Source organism: Anser brachyrhynchus, assembly GCF_964034855.1.
Source record: "Anser brachyrhynchus genome assembly, chromosome: 4".
Taxonomy (NCBI): domain Eukaryota; kingdom Metazoa; phylum Chordata; class Aves; order Anseriformes; family Anatidae; genus Anser; species Anser brachyrhynchus.
In genome coordinates, this window is record NC_137698.1 from 9,846,494 (window position 1) to 9,864,403 (window position 17,910).

The 17,910-nt window shown below is 37.5% G+C and overlaps 1 protein-coding gene across 13 annotated transcripts in view; it reads right to left on the bottom strand.

Moving 5' to 3' along the window:
• GRID2 (glutamate ionotropic receptor delta type subunit 2) overlaps positions 1-17,910 on the bottom strand; it is an 800,504-nt gene that overhangs the window by 115,048 nt on the left and 667,546 nt on the right. For all 13 annotated transcript variants that reach the window (XM_080592187.1, XM_080592186.1, XM_080592181.1 and 10 more), the window contains one exon: positions 4,345-4,483. In XM_080592187.1, coding sequence (XP_080448313.1) covers positions 4,345-4,483 — 139 coding nt within the window. The remainder of the gene's footprint in view (positions 1-4,344; positions 4,484-17,910) is intronic.

A 17,910-nucleotide genomic window follows, 5' to 3' on the forward strand; every position in this document is an offset into this window, starting at 1 on the left:
ACTAAGGATTAATTCAGAGGTGATATTAGGAAACTGGGCACAGTAAGCCAAGAGATTTGAATGTTGGCAGTGACAACTGTGTCAGAAACTAATAATGCTGCTTGCTAGTTTGAAGATCTGGGAGAACCACAGAAAAGGAAAGGTTAAGGAACATTTTGTTTTTTGGAGTAAGGAAATATCTACTCCAGTTACTGCATTCTTGTGTAACCCCCCTTGCAGAAAACATGTAGGCAGATGTATTAAGCTGTTTAAAGCCTTGGGGACATCTTAGCTTAAAGTGAATCATGGTTAGAAAAAACACTGTGAAAAGAATGACTAGGCAAAAGAAGCATTACAAAAGGCACGCTTTATTGCCATACTGCCATTATTTGGAGGCAGAGGTCTCACTTATCAAACAGGAGGTACTGCTTGTATCTCAGAGAACATAACGTGAACTTCTTATTTTACAAAAGACAGACTCTTTCCTGTAACATGTGCAGTCACAAATCTTAATCAAGCTTCCACATTTTTAGCAGTGGGTTAGATTTAAACGTGAAGCCACCTAACACTAGCCTTTCTCATGACAAATCCTTTGGCTTCCCCTCTGATCCCCAATTTCCCTGCAAAATTTCAGTGCCTTTGAGATGGTGGTGACATCTTCACTTTACCAAGGAAAGCAGTGCAGTCTGAATAAAATCAGTCTCTCTGCCAGTGGACTCTAATTCTATCCAAACAGAATCATAAAACACAGTAATGGCAATAGAGGTTCAGTGGTGAAATTCATAGCATCAGCATCTACAAGAAATAGCTTGAGTCCTCCAAATTTATTTGGCATTTTCCAAGAGAACATACTCTTAATTACCATTCATTCACGTTGCATTTGAGACAGTGATGTAAAGATCTAAGGAATACAGAAATTATGCTTCGCTTTGCTGCCACAATGTTTTGGCACATAAAATGCTGATTGTCTTGATTTAAATATCATCTGCAATGGGGATCAAGTGTGAATAAAAGATGCCCTACATAGTACTTTATGACTTTCATGCCTCTATTCCTGGCTCTGCCTGCTGATATTATTATTAATACTCCCACAGGTATTAAGAGTCGCCATTTGCTTGGAAACATAGTCCATTTTAAAACTGTATCAAATTTTAATCAAATTAATCAGTGAAGCAGAGAACAAAATTCCATCAATCTCAACTGAGGTTATGCACAGATCTACTTCAAGACTCTCTAGGGAATGGGAACAATTCACTAGTTCTTCCTAGTGTATTGCCTAACAACATTTTGTCTGCTCTTCTTAACATAAGCTTCTGGACACCATGACTAGGAAAAGCAGCCCAAGCACCGTAATAGCCAAGAAAAGGAAGATAGAAGAGTTCTGAACAAAAGCTGGCTACAAGATCTATAAGTTGAAATGCAATAACTACTGAAATGTTCCATAGGAATGAAGTGTTCTGCTGGCAGCTTGAATCCTCCTATTTTTCATAAAAGATATCAGAAGGACCACACACTGTCAGATCTGGTGCTAGCTGGAAATCTGAAATGAAAACCTATTAACTACTTGTTACATCTGTGCAAACCTACTGACTTCAATCTCTTTCATTTGTCTGACATTTCAGTAGCTGGCTAGATAGTACTATGAGCAGAATCTGGTTCATTTTCTTCAAATACTTAAACTTATTTCCATTCTGGCCCTCAAAGCTCCCCAAGGTACAATTTGATCTGTTAGAAAAAAAGAGCATCAGCTTTTTTTCTGTATTGCTTATTCATGTTTGCCACTTTGCAGTAATTCAGCATGGTAAACAAACAGCTTTTCTGTTATGTGCTGGTTTGAGATCCAATTCTGGCAGTTTTGTAAACTAAAGTTTTACACTCTCACCATAGTTAGGATAACTTCATTCCCTAATGGATACTTAACACATCTAATTACTCTATTTCTGAGCTACAAGCACTTTGATAAATGTCTCTGTTCTTTCATTTCAGAAGCTTTCCAGCTGCAACATTTTCTACTGAATAAAACATTTTCAGTGACTTTGCCCATAAATAATACAGCACAAAGACCGATGTAGTCCCAACCGTACATAATAACCTCAGAATTCCACTGGGGATTTCCTAGTGACATCATAATATACTACATGAAAAAGCTGAAGATGTATTAAGTTATAGTTCGGGAATATTTTATGCTTTTTTACATATGATAAAAAACTCAGATATTTGTCACAGTAATTTGAACATTTTTCTGGACTACTTCAAAATCAGAAGAATCATAATTTCAAAGCAGGATGCAGAGGCATATTTCATATTTGTAAGGATAAAGAGAATGATTGAATATATCATCATTATTTATTTTGCATATACAAATGTGAGTGTTGTTTGTTCGAACTCCTTAGTCAAATGTAGAACTTTCTAAACTTAAAAATAATATATCAGCCTCTGTCTAAACCTCAAGATGAACATCAACAAACATCAATGAAGAATTCATTTTACTCCCCTGTAAACTGTGAAGGGATTATAGTTGGGACTACCGAGTCAGTTGGGTTGCATCAAAATACCCCTGCAGCACTCCAGAATCTCAAAGTCTGTAAGTCAGATCTCAAAAGGAAATTGTAACTCAATTTAACTGGCAATGCAACTGTGACAGGGGAATGATCTCAGGTGCTTTAGTCTGTTTTACACGCCTCTGTCTTACAGTGCACAGAAAGAAAGGACAACAATCGCAGACACTTCATTTCCAGTTGGGAACAAACACGGGCTGGTACTGCCTGGGCTGAAGACAACAGAAATTTGGACCATGGCACACCAAATCCTCCCTTTTGATGAAGGAGCATGAAGAAAGAGAAAGTGCAAGAGGACGCTCCTAATGGGGAGAGTCAGCAGGCAACTGTGTGCTCAAAGCAAGGGGCTGCTTTTACTCTTGGGTCTGAGCTTGGGCATACAGTTGCAAATGAAACCTGGCTACAATTGGAGATGTTTATTTGTCCATGTGCATGGATTGGTTTTAACATGTAGAAAACCTTCACATACAGGAAAAGTGCCTTAGTGAGATTGTAGTGATTGGCTAAGTATGCAGTGGTGCTTGAACCTAACCTGTGAATTCACAGGAGCCCAGAGCTTCCCCTACCCAATCTACAGCCCTGAGCTCACTGTCTCAGGGGGCATTTCAAAGAGATTTGGAAAGCAGCTGAACTAGAGGCAGCAAGAACACAGAAGACAGGGAGCTGAATCAACAACTGGAGTGAGAAAACTCTAAGGTCAGTATTGAGCCTGACTTGAAGGTCAACTTCTTATCTTCCTAGAGAAAGAAATACAGCAGAATGTGTCTCTCTTCTTTAAAGCTACTTTATCCTTTTTGCAAAGAAGGATTTATGGAAAAGGCTATGTTTGTCACTCTCAAATACTTCTGTGCACATGTAGCCTCAAGATTAAAAACCTGCTTTTGAAAAATGGCCAGCTACCCCTTGGAGAGCTTGGCTAGCTAATGCTTCAATGCATTTGCTAGTTTCTGCTTGACCCAGGAGGAAGGATTTAGGTGGGTAGTGGGAAGGTCATTGGAGTGGTGGGAGTGAGAGCAACTCAGCATGCTGCTTGCTGAAGGAGAGCAGACAAGCACAAAAAGGCAGGGAGAGAGGGTAGGACACCTAGAAAGGTTTCTGTGGTGTGGAGAGATGAAATGATATGGAAAAAAGGATGGGAAGGTCCAACAGAAGAATAGTTCACCATAAAGGGACAGGAGAATATGAGGACATTCATGTTAGGGAGGCATGAAGCAAAAGAACCACTAGACAGAAAAAAAAAGTGAACTAATTTGATCTGTTAATGAAATAAGAGAGCACCAGGGAGTGGAAGGTGAGAAGAAAACTGGTCAGTAATTTTTAATTGTTGCTATTACCACATTTTTTTGCTTTGGCAAGAAAAGGTGAATTTGGATTTGATCTCCCCATATGTGGAAGAAGGGCCCTCCTGATCCAAGTGTCAGAGCACAAGTAATGTGCATTGCATTTGAGAGGAAAGCACAGCCTGAAAACACACACCAGCAATTTATACTTTCCTACTTCAGATACTGATATACTGGTTATCCAAACTCAATTGGTTTTTGCAAAATATGTATGCATATATATATATATGTGCATGTATACATGTCACAGAATAGCAGCTGCCAGAGGCCAACAATTCTGATATTAAAGTTTAAGTGTCTCCAGGGTGACTGGAAGTCTATTGTCTATGGAATACTGTTCTGATAGCTTCCAAACTACTACTCAGGAGGAGGATAATTATTTCTCCCTTTTCTCACATTTAAATAGAACATTCATACCCTTCCATGTGTATGCGCAACCTTCCTTTCCCTCAGTTCATCCAACTTACTGGATAGAGTTCTCAATGCGCGTGATGGTGAGGAAAGCTGCTAGGTTTGCCGTGTAGGAGGAGATGACAATCAAAGCAAAAAGCCACCAAGCCCCCATCATCAGTCGTGTTGCCAGGGTTGTATATGGGACTTCTCCTCCTGTGGGGAAGAAGAAAAAGCAAGAGTTTTAATTTGGCAGAAGGAAACCCAGATCTTCATTATTCAAGCCTCACACCGGAGAACTGTACCCCAAGGTTGGCAGGGTATTTGTTTTCATAAAATGAGCAGGATTTTGGAGCCACGCTTTCTATGCAATATAAGTACTGAAGGATGTGCACAGTCAGCCATCATTACTGTATTTAATCTCTTTTGCTGTTGTGTCTTTAACTGCAGTTCATCCACCTGTCCTGTCCAGTAATGGCAATAGACTTCAAGATCTCAGAACAAAAAGAGAGGAAAGAAATTCTTACAATGTTCTTTCCTTAGAGATCTTATCTACAAATGTTAATTAAGCTTTTCTTACATTCTTGAGAATATGAAGTTAAAAAACCACATCAAAACACAATTATTTTTCACAGTTCTGTAGCCAAGCAGATGCTCATGAGAGCCATACCTACGTGTACCACTTGCTACAAGTCCACCAGGACACACAAAAAAAAACATGTGCGAAAGAAGAGTGCAAAATAATTTTGTATTCCCATAGCTACTTTTCTTCAGAATTTAAACGACATGAAAACAAAACATTAGCAGCAATTAAATCTACCAGCACTTTAGTGGCTCACAGGATCTGAGCTGCTCACTACTGCTCATATGAACAGAGACCCTTTTAGCAAGCCATGAAAAGCATTATATTTTCTGTGAATAGGTGCCCCCCAAACATGGAGTCTTTGAAATAACCTTTCAGTTAAAAATATACAAACCCACAGTTTTTTAGATGAAAGAAAATGCATTCTTTTATAAATATCCATTATGACTGTAGTGCAAGTTTTGTCACAGCTACAAGCAACTAGGAAGGATAGGTGAATCCAACAAACACCCAGAGTCAACTGCTAAAGATGTTCACCCTTTCCCTCTCCCCCTGTACTCAGCACTTTGAAAAGTGGTCATTATTTTGATGGAGCTTTCTCAGATGCAAAATCTTATGATAGTATGATGGCTGGAATTTTCATAAGCAAAGCAGCTTGTTACAGATTTGATCACGTATAAGTATTTCATACTGGATCTTCACTTACATAAAAAGTTCTTCATGTTCCCCTAGTAAATGGGAAGACAAATTATATTTACTCCTATTCTAAATACAAATAACTTTTAGTTGTGAACACAAACTGTCTAGACATTTAATCAGTGCTTGAATATGAGGGACTGCCTTACTGGTTTTGTTGAGTGTTTGTCCTACCTATTTAAAGTACTGGGAATTCTGCATCATCATACAAAAATCAAATCTGAAGCTTTTTTTCTACCTCAGTCATGTGGAGTTGTGCTACATGTGAAATAGTAACTGACTCCATTCATTTATATTTTCAGTGCATAAGTATTCAAATTTTTGCCTTTTAAGAATTCCAGTACTGAAAGACAAAAATATATGTTAGACCTCTGCAGTCAGAAATAAATTTCTTTCTATCTCCAAGATGCTATGTAATTATCTGAAACAAGAATCTTCCAATCAGATCAGGAGATATTATTCCAATATAAGGACTTCCAAAGATGAACATTAACTTCAACATCTGAAGATGTTTTCTCTCTTGCATAAATTTTAAATGATTTTTAATAGGACATTTCCCCTTTACAACAGTTTTTGCAATGTCTTTGGAATATTTCATTTGAAAATGAATTTTAATCAAATGAAAAGACATCTATATCAATTTATAGGAACAGGCTGTTTGTCCTTTTAACTTTCAGGTCCCAATCCCTGCAGATAATTTTGTATTAGGTTGAAATGAGTAGAGTGATAGAGGAGAAGCCAATGATCTCCTGGGCATCCGTGCATTTTCATTTTTCAACTTAATGAGTAAAACTTTAAGTTCCCACATTTTTATTGAAATGAAATGTCAGAAAAGAGAGGACCACTGAAAGTCAAGCAGCTGTCTTCTGGGTAAACTCAAGTTTCAACTGATGATGTTGTTCAACAAGTGATCATGAAGTCCATGACAGATCCCTCAGCAACAACATTCCCCTACTGTTCATACAGTGGAGTTTTCCCATACATCAGTAGGGTTGTCCCCACCATTCACTGCTGTCTCTTCTTTATTAACACTCATGTTAACAACAGATTTTAAATAACTGTGAGTGCTGATCATCCCAGTGTGCTTAGTTCACCTAGCTGTTCATGAAGAAGTATTGTTCCTAACGCATACTTACATCTTGTGTACCAGCAGCCAATAAATGGAACTTGAGGACAAAGCTTGCATGCAAATACAAGAAACACAGACCAAAATAACTCAGTGTCCCTGGCTCAACCTGACTCAAAAATCTTTGCACTGACGTTTCTTAAAACATTGCTAAAGGACTGATATGGCAGCTGCAGGGGTGTATGATTTCTAAACACAACAGACAGGCTACTCCACCTATCCTAGCGAAGTAAATAAAGAAACAAAAAACAATGGAGATTTTTTACTGCCATAGAATCATTTCTTTGGCATCTAGTAGGAGAATTAATGCCATACAGTCTTGTTCTATTGTACTGTTTGCTAAAACACTTCCCTCACCCTGACAGCTCACCTTATGAAACGTCTTCATTCCTCTCCCCTAATTTTGTTTCTAGGGATAAAACTCTCTAGAGTTTTGTTGTTGTTTTTTTGTTGTTTTTCCCAGTCCAAATTTACTTGGTTTCTCAGTTCAGAACAGCACTGAGTCATTGAGGAGAGAAGTAATCATTGGTTTTCCATTAGCGTTACGGGGAAAAAGATCTACAAAACCAACAGTTGCCATTCGTAACGGTAAAGTAGCATGCGTGTAAACCTCCCAGGGCTCTGCTTTGTGGAAGCATTCCCAGTACCAAGTATGGATTTCATGTATGTGTACGCTTTTATGGATCACAGCATATATTAGTTATGGGTGGCTTTGCACAGGACAGATATGTACGTACACACACAGTGCGAGGGAGGAGGGAGCCAAGAAGAGTACCCAGTCTCTCCCTTCTGTCTTTCTTACTAAACCAGTAAAGCTTAACCCGTAATGGCAAAGGGTGCAAGCTGATGTCATATAAACACAAGTTGGTGACCAGAGTAAAACCCATCCTACCACACCTCATTCCCACAGCAAAATTAATCCATGTGAGTTAACATGCTGGCTGCAGTTACACCAAAAAGACTACTATCGTAGTCTGCCAAGCAACTCCTAAAAATACCGAGCTCCATTCATGAAACAAATGGAAATTAAAGATGATACTCAGTGGTCCTGGAGTTGCTTTGCAATGCTAAGAGACAGACCTCAAATGAACACAGAGGCTGTATTATTCTTTAGACCTGGCTCTCCCAATACCCTGCAATACACAGAAGCGTATAATGGAGCACAAATGGCACTACCTATAGATCATGTATTTGTGACTACAGCTCCCAGTATAATTCAGTCGACACTCTTGATGTGTACTAAAAATCATTTAAAAATCTCAACAGCCTTTAAAATTTTTAGACTGCATGTGCAGGGATGAAAATATATTTTCCAGAGTAAACTAAACTAAAAAAAAGCAATCTTACTGGTAACTTTCTGAAATAGCTGATTTACCTTAGAAGTGACAGTAAAAGCAATTACTTTTAGTCCTCCCACTCTCATATAATGCAGCTCTCCTTCATTAATCCTAGGCTAGTTTAATGCTGGCCTACTTCAGATGACAGGCTTAGACTGCAACTTATTTTATCAATTTTTGTTTATTTCCATTTCCTTCCAAGTGCTTCAAGCTAACTATCAGCAGGCAAGAAAAATAATGCACTGTCTAGGCAATGCAAACGCTATAATGTATAATTATGACAGACCTAAATATCAGAAAAAGCCACCTTAGGAGTTAAAATGTTAACCTATACAACACCAGTACAGATTTCTAATACATTTGAAGTCATTCCTGCCTATTAGCCTTAAGTTTAATGGTTTAAAGTAAAACTGGTAATACAGAATTATAGACAGGATTTATAAAATCATGAGTCAAAAATGGCCAAAACAGGAAAACGGAGGTTCACAACCTGGTGAGACCTTGGTATTCTGTAATTCTGGATTAAACTGAAATAATTCAAACTGCATAGATTTTTTCTCTAGACACCTTGTTTTCATGGATTTGTCAATTGCTTGTTTCAAGGAAAAAGCTATTCATCTACGTAGTCCAGAGCTTGGAAAGTGTATCAGATAAAAGTCCTTATTGACAACAAAAAAATGGCGAACTGTTTCATGGAGAAGTTTTAACCACAGTTAGCATTTCTGAGGTCAGGTCTGGTGGCAGCCATCTTGTTGAAAAGCGATGCAATTTTTGTCATTAGCCATCCAGGCAGGACATTTGCAAGATAAGATCTCTCTCTGATTCAATTTCGATTCAACAACGTCACTGGGAATGCAGAATATTAACAAAAAAAAATTAATTTAACAGCTCAAAAAGCATTTTTTATTATTATTATTATTGTTATTACTAAAGCAAATAATTTGACAGCATAGAGCCCACAACACTGAAAAAACTCAGAGTGGATCTGTAATTAAATTAGTTCTATTGTGTCAACTATAAACCTAATCTGGGTAGCTCTACATGACCTGACATTGTGGTTAACCATTTGTTTTCTGTCCCTCATTTTCCCTTGGGTTTGAATGACAAAAATAGTGACTTTTTAAACAACTACACACACATAGAATAGCCATAAAAGACCATTATTTTATGTCCCAAATTTGAAAACACCATTAGATGACGTTCTGGGGGTGAGTTAAGAGCCAGAGTGTGAGTCTACTGCAGCTACTCCATACACGAAGAGGCTCCAGAAGGCTCTATGGCCCTTCCTACAGGGATGACACTAGGAGGATCACGACCTGTGATGTCTATTTGTGAAAAACATAGCTGTCACTGAAAATGCAAAGACCAGATTCTTTACATTCTATAATATAAGAAATTCAATTTGTCACCAACACTTACTATCGACAGCTCTCACTTTACGAACGTATCTCAGTTGCCAACAACTTTGTCAAATTTCCATCATTTAAGCTGATAGACCTCTGCTAGAGGTCAGCAGTGAGCTGAATTGCTGTATAGGGAGTTTTAGCCAGATTTTTTTCAGATAATTTTGAGAAACATGAAAAAGATGTTAACTGCGACTGCTTTGCTGAGAAACTAGCAAACCAGGCATCTTAATTGTGCTTGGAAAAGAGAGGTGAAGAAATAAGAGGGCAGGTTATTTGAGGACAGATTTTTTTTTTTCTTTTTCTTGCAAAAATTCTGCCCACATTCAGTGAATTATTGGCCTTTGAAAAAAAAACACAAAGGACTGGGAGTTGGCTGCAGTTTAGCCTTTAGCTTGTTAGAACAGTCACATCAATTATGCTGTGCATCTGCAATTTCCATTTCCACATATATTAAGTGTGGAGTTCTGCTGCAACAGTTTAGATCAATGTACATCCTATATTTGCTTTGTGAAAGGGGCATTTAATATAGAGTGGGTGTAAGGGGAGTAGTTTTTATTAACAAAGAGGCAAAGGCATTTTATATTTTAGCTATTTTTGCCACGTGAAACAAAACCTAAAGTTTGACTGAGCTCTGTTATCTTTACAAAACTCTGGAAAGCACAGCTCTTCAAAGGCAGAATCTTTCAGGGCATTAGCTACCCCTATTGTTCTGTTAAAAAACTTTCTTGATAATGTAAAATCTCTCCTGTTTTCAATTGGAAATGTTCAATTCAGTATAGGACAAAAAATACTTTATAGTCAATGAAGCCTGTACCTATTTCTACCAGCTGTGAAATAAATGCAGCTGAGAAGTTGTTGGAAAATCTCTCATCACACATTTTTCTTCCTATCTTTTCACTTTGCACCCAAACTTTTCCATTCTTCCTTGAATTGTACAGAGCACATTCATTTCCATAAGATATAACCTGGCATTTCATAACCTGAGTTTCTAATATTACATTGTGTGCTGAAGGTAATACCCATTGACCACAGCAGGCATTACGTGTATTCTTCAACAGGAGAATACAACTCCTTGAATTGGTAATGCCTTCCAAATAAGCTTGTAAATTAGTAGCTGCATTCCCTAGACTTGCAAATATTGGCACATTGCACAGCACTGGGAGTAGAGAAGGAACTGAGCATGAGGCAGAGCTGGTGGCCAGCTTTTACAAGGTCTGGACAGGTTCAAGAGCCAACTATTGCTTTTATTCACCACACCACCTGTTTCTCCCCTAGCATTCTGTTTTTACCAAAGTGTAGTAGTGACTTTATTATTTAATTTTTATTTTTTAATGAAAAGAGAGAACTGGCCTCTCTGGTTCATGGGAAAAGCAGTAGGACAGAAAGGGTGATAACCTTTTCTTTTCTTTTTTTTTTTTTTTTTTAAACTGAAGTAATTCTAGAAGCTTCTGTCAAATCCGAAAGATTTGGGGGTTTTAGTTGCAAGATATCCTCACATACTAGTTTCCTAAAAATAAATGTGAAGTCATAGAATCATAAAATATCCCAAGTTGGAAGGGACCCACAAGGATCATTGAGTTCAGCTCCTGGCACCACACAGGTCTACCCAAAAATACAAACCACATGACTAAGAGTACAGTTTGAATGCTTCTTAAACTCCGACAGCCTTGGTGTTGTGACTACGTCCCTGGGAAGCCTGTTACAGTGCCTGACCATCCTCTCGGTGAAGAACCTCTTCCTGATAACCAGCCTGAACCTCCCCTGTCGCAGCTTGACTCCATAATGTATAAATGAGAAAGTAAATGAGAAACAAGAGCTATTTCAAAAGACGTATTTGAAGCATTTAAAAAAGTTGAAATGTTTCTATTTTCTCCTTCTTACCACAAAAATAATTTAGTGGAGCCATTGTAAATTCATAAAAATGTTGGTGTTAATTAATCTTCAAATTAGAAATATTAGACACATTTTTTATGTCTGTGTGTTCGTCTTCCTAGCATACAGGTTGATAGAGACATTTTCATATGCCTATTCCAACAGCATTACAGCTCTTCTGAATTTATAGCTGGCATATACTTTTTTCTGAACACTAGTCCTTTATGTCATCAAACAATGGTTAAAGGACAAAACAAACATATCATGTCCTTGTCTATACTGAATTTCTCCTTGATTTTCCTCTGTTAACAGCTTCCAGCAATATTCTCTTTCTCTCTCTCGGTACTGCTCAGTGCGTGGATTGGGTGTAGCTCCCAGCAACACATTATAAAGCATTTTTCCACATGCCATTTTGTCCTGTTGTGTACACTTGCTCCCCAGGTAATTTTTCCTGAATTTTGTAGCTTCCAATTCTTCACTGAAATCAATGTTCCCTTTTCTTTCCATCTGTTCTATCTGTATGTTCAAGATATTGCAGCATGGGTAATCCGAGACTTAAAACATACATCACTCAGGTTGAATTCCCCTATTATATCTCACATTTTCCCTTACTCATTACAGATAAGCAGTAGAGGAGCCAATCATCCTCTACTCCACTGTGATTTGGTGGTCCACAACAAACATTGACTCCTATCTCATTTTGTGTTCCAGTCATTAGCATGCTGTCCCACAAGAAATCAAGATGAATTTCTTCCAAGTTTTAAATTTTTCCAAAATACCTAATTCAGTTTTGACACAGTGCCACTCTTCTTCCCCTTTTCCCCACCTTGTCCATCTGTCTTTCAGTACTTCATAATGTTATACGTTAGCACACTAATCACATGAAACTTCCTACTAGATTTCAGTAACATAACGAGGAAAAATTTGTATTTGTGAATTAATTCAACTGTTCTTGTTTACTCCCCAGATTTCTGGCACTGGTCTATAGGCAATTAAAATTAGGTTCACTTTGTCATTTGGTGCCCTGACTTTTTTTTTTTTTCCTGTAATGTCTTAATTCTGAACTAAACAATCACTTACTCTCTCCCATTTGTTTTTGCTAATGTAATGATCCCCCAACTAATCTCATTACATTTGCTCCCTGGAAGAATGTTTCCTTTCAGCTGAGTGGAAGGCACTGCTCCCATTGCCCTCACCGAAGGGAAGCAATGATCCACAGAAGAGAGATCTCCTCATTTATTCCTCCTCTTTATATGACAGGGACAATCTTTCTTCTCCTTCAGGCTTATTTCAAATCCCTCCTAGTCATCTGTACTTTGTAAAGTAGTTTGAGAAGCTGTATCTAACACATACATACAGACCCTTATCAACAACTCTGGAAGACAGCTAACCTGGTGATAATATGCACGACCTCACGCGGGTAGATCTAGGCTCCCTCCATCCTCCTGAAAAGGAGGCCAAGCTTGAGCCAGCTCCAGTCTGAAAGAGGTATCACCTTCTTACCTTGTCACTCTTGGTTACTGCTGACCAGTAATTACCTCCAAGTTGTATTTCTTATCTTGGCTCAAAGAAGATAGAAGACAGCATTTCATCCTATTGTCCACTTGGCTGTCCATTCTTTCTGTACAAGGATGATCTGTCTATATTGCATGGCTGCTGGGCTCTACAGATACACAATCATTTTCTGTATGTGTACTTGTACAAACCCCTCTTATGCTTCTATACAATTTCTTTTTATTTTCTAATTTTTGGTCAGAAATATCTACGTAGGTATTTTTCATGGGAAAATTTCTGTGCTTGAACATAAAAAAACGGATTGTTTCTTTGCTGTATTAAGGTTCTGGTACTCCCTTTAGAAGGTGATAGATTGCCTGTATTCTGTGTTTATATTCAATTGCCTTCTACTTCTGCCTCTGATGTTTACATACTGTCAATACTTCTCTCTATTGCAATATAGCTTCTGATCAAGACCCTCCTTTCCTGGAATAGGAATAGTGATGTTTCTTGAATTCTTTAAAATGAACTCATTTTCTCTGATGTTCATAGCAGCTTTTCCTTTTCATCCTAACTATATTTTTTCTCCCTATCATGAATAGAAAATTCATGCAGAAAAAGTCATTTTTTTTGTCTCTGGCAAGGAAGAAAATATGGCGTGCTACTTCTTTCACCATTAGCTTTCTGTCATTGGTCAAATAATTGAATTTAGACTTGTATCAGAAAGAAACTCTTGCAAACTCCCTCTGAAAATCCTCCATTTGCTACTGCTGTGCATCTGTTCAGATATGCCTTTGGCATTTGACTTACATACTAAGGCTCATTGCTCAGCTCTGTTTCCTCATTAATAGGAAAAGATTATCCATGCTGAGATTTCAAATGCTGGGGCTAATCAAGCACCAGTGGCACTGCCACAAAGCCCTCATCAAATTGTGGCCTGGTGCACCCCTCTCATAAATCTGGTCAGAGGGCCTTAACATGCCGCCTGGTGGACGAACAGAAATATCCCAAAGATGGCTCGGATAACTACTCACAGACTATTTCACTTGAAACACAGGATCTTCAGCTATGTTCTTTGAAACCCTCCTATGTGAGGCTAGAAAACGTTCTAGCATGGAAAGGGCTAGTGTTACACATGGCAAAGATTTTCAGCATACTGCAGTGTTGACTTACCATTGGGGGAACAAACTGCAAAGTGGTTAGGAATTTGAGCCTGTTATTTCTGTTAGATTATTTTTCTGTCTTCCAATACTAAGCTTACCCAGCTTGCTGTCTCTGCTGCAGTGGCTTCATTCTAGTGACACAGGGGTAATCCTTTGGCGACCAGACTCCTTTGCAAAACGGCCAAGATACAGCAGTAACTGTCATAGTCATCCTTGATTAAAATTTTGTTTGAAAATTAATTGATCTGTACAAGTCTATCAGACACAGCTATTTACTACGTGCTTCCAATCATATTTTTCTCCTGCTTTTCTCCCTGGATCTTGATTTGTACAATACAGTTTTTAGAGGCTCTATAAAGATGAAAAATAATTTGTGACAATAGAACAACTAAGGACAAATTAAGAAGAGCAACCAGATATAATATTCCTTTAGTTAAATGGAATTTGTACCTATATATGTCTTCTTTCACAGAGTCCTAATCATCAGGTACTGAAAACAGCCGTTCTACAATGCTCACCATTTTCATTTTGAAAATGAATGGGTCAGAGTCGCTTTTAAATTACTCCTAAGGTGTGACTAGACCCTGCATGATTCAGCCTGAGAATGATCTAGATGGAAATGTGCTCTGCCTGCTCCTACTTATAAAACTGCTGCTTCTTTATAGCTGTAAACCATTCCATAAACCAAAATCCTATTCATCCCAAACATAATGATCAGATTTGCAGGGAGGAAAGTAGAAAATGACAATACACAAAATGTTTCACGGGAAAAGCAATAACAAGTCAAGACCAAAATTCAATGGAATTTGTTTAAGGCTACATTAAACGGAATTTCAAGTCTCTGATTAAAAGTGAGAACAGTACAATGAGGAACATTTTTACTTACTTTTTCTAGTCAGAAATTTTTAAATAAAGCCCAAACATTTAAATATATACTGAAAATATAAAAAAGGTCTAATAGCTGCATTCCAGAAGAAAAAGATCTAATGTGATAATGGAAAATCTAACCTCTTTTCAGCTGAGCTGAGATTCCAATTTTCCGCATCACTAGCAATGATAATGTTACACAAACAGTGTTCAATCATTAAATTAATTCTCATTAAATCAATGTCCTTAAAGGCCAAACAGTCCTTTAATAATTACCTGATTAAAATGATGTTAGCATAACATATTAGTTATACTGTATTTATAATTCCCTTCCCAACAATAAATTGTTTCCTTCCACCCATCTTGCTGAAATTGTGACAATGAGGTAAAAGTTGGGAAGGGAGGCACTTCACATCACCACATAGCAAATGCCTCTGGGTTAGCTTCTCCTGGTATCAGTGATATTTCAGCTACATATATTTGTCAGATTTGCATTTCTATTACATAGCACGAAATCTTTGAGTGCAACAGGAATTAATCCCTGTCTTTTAAGCCTAGATCCAAAAAATAAATTATTCCTTTCAGATATTAGCAACCTCATAGTGATCAAATTCAATCTTTCTGCAAAATTTGCAAAGTGTGATGTTTTCAATTGAAAATCGAAGTGAATCATAGATTAAAAAATTTTACAAGCAACAATGTGCAGTAATTTAATGCCAATACATTGCAGAGACTTGTGTGATATAATTACACAGATACAAGGGATGGATAGATTTTACAATGTTTCTAAAAGTGAGGAAATAATGGCACTATGAAGTGCTGGAAAATGTATCATAAAAATATATTTCATTTTCCTATTTTGCTGTCATTACAAAAGAAAAGGTATGACTAGCTAAAGTTCGGAAATGGAAGTGACTACGTATACTTAACTGAAGTTACTGGGAGCTCTTAGATGAAGCACTTTTAGACTTATACTATAGATATTCAGATACTCAAATATCACTCAAGGCTTGATATTTGAAAGTAAACCTCTTGATTTCTGTATGACCAAATTTGAACTGTGAGGCTTTCTGCACACCTCTGATGAATAGGTCAGCCTAAAACTCATGTACTAATGCTTGTGAAATGTACTGTTCTACCAGAAGACTTGGCAGGGTTTCAGATTTAATTTTGGGGTTACCAAGTCCAGCACCATTGAGTTACATGATCATAAATAACTGTGCAACAGGCCTAGCAATTTTCCCAATGGTTGTTTGCTCAGAAGTTCTGACCAGATAATCTTTTGTCACCATTTTTACAACATAGGACAATAAATTTTCATTATATAATTATGAATATATGTAGCAGACAGCATTGATTAGAGCTTAATGTGCATGTGTAAAAAACACAAAGAACTTCTGGGGATCCTCTTCTGCAGGGCTGTGATGTGTGCTTTTATGATTGCACCTAACTGCACGCCTGTATAAAGGCACTATTGGCAGCCACTGTGAATGCATCAAAATGATATATGCCGGCTATTATTCTGGAGAATATTGGCACCTGATCTTAACAAATAAGCTTACACGGTGGCAACCTTCTGATTAGATTTCAAGAGATGCTGAGACCCAACCTCCCTGTTACTGATGGCTGGATACAAATGCTCTGAAGTCTCAAACAATCAACCACAATTAACATCTCTGGTACATATTCATAAAGTGGTTAAGAAGCAAAGTGTCATACACAGTTTTACATAGCAGTGGCCTGGCCTTTCCATAGCCTACTGACTGTTATCTGTAGTACCTTCTGGGATGGCAAAAGGAATTGTGCACAATGGACTGAAAACAGGCCATCTGCACATACAATTAACATTAAACTGAACAATGTCATTAATGAACTGTTAAAGTGCTGCTTTATCTAAGAGCCTGTCATTGAGGACATTATGAACACGAGGGAGAAAGAGTCCACTTTGGCTGAAAATGAACAACTATGAACAAAGCAAAACAAAAGACAATTCAGTGAGAGCAAAAGGACAAACAATAATTTTGGTAAAGCCTCTGCACTACTTTTTCCCATTTTTTTTAAACTCCAGCTTTGTAACTCCAAATTTTAGGGTTGCAGGAAATTTAAGAAAAGATCACATACTAGAAAGTTTTTTCTTTTTTTTTTTTTGTTTGGACTTTCAATGTATTACAAAATGTTTTCTAAATCTCCGCATCCATCATCAAAGAGTGGCACCTGACTATTTCAGAAGCAAGTGAATCACATACATTAGTTCAGTTTTCATGTCACTAATTCTACTTATCCTTTAATTTTCAGACTGCTTCCCCGCACTGAACTCCTAACCTTACAGAATTCAACCATCACTAATATAGAAACTCTAGTTATGTTCCTAAATAACACAGTTTGGATGTAGCCTAAAATTCCACCTTAGGTACATCCTATAATGTTGTTATGGGATTTCTGTTAAAGGGATCTCTAAAACTCATGATGACCTAAAGTAATAATATGGAAGTTCACAGTGAACAAAGAAAAAAACAAACAAAAACCTCTTAATTTTAAGTTTCACTGAGAATAATGCTCTGATGCCATTTATTGATGAAAACCACTAATAAAAATGCTCATGTTTGAAAGCTGAATGACTTGCTATTTTTACTCCAAATCCACTAGCATCCTGCTTAAGATCATGACTCAGATTTTTCAGAAGCGAGAAACAACTTCGAAGATGTCTTCACTGGATAGCATGTTTTTTTTCTCTTTGGGAATAGATAGAGAAATTAAAGAAGCTAGGAAATACTTGCTTATATCTAAAAAATATTCTACTAGCAAGTATGTCTAGCCATGAACAACTAACACTCCCACTCAGCTTTACAGATTTATTATCACTGTTCCTTAGCAGTCTATTTGCAGAAGATTTTCTGTCTTTCCCCTTCACTATTACCTTTACTTTGTCCTAGTGTGGGGGAGGCAGACTCTTCAGTCAAAACCAAACATGTTCTTTCATCTCATTTCTTGTCTGGCAGATGAGGCATCACACATTTTTAACCTAACACCGTCTCACTAGCTGAAAAAGCACTGGAAAGGTGATGTCCTGCTTTGTCATCTCTCGTCTCCTGTTGAGGG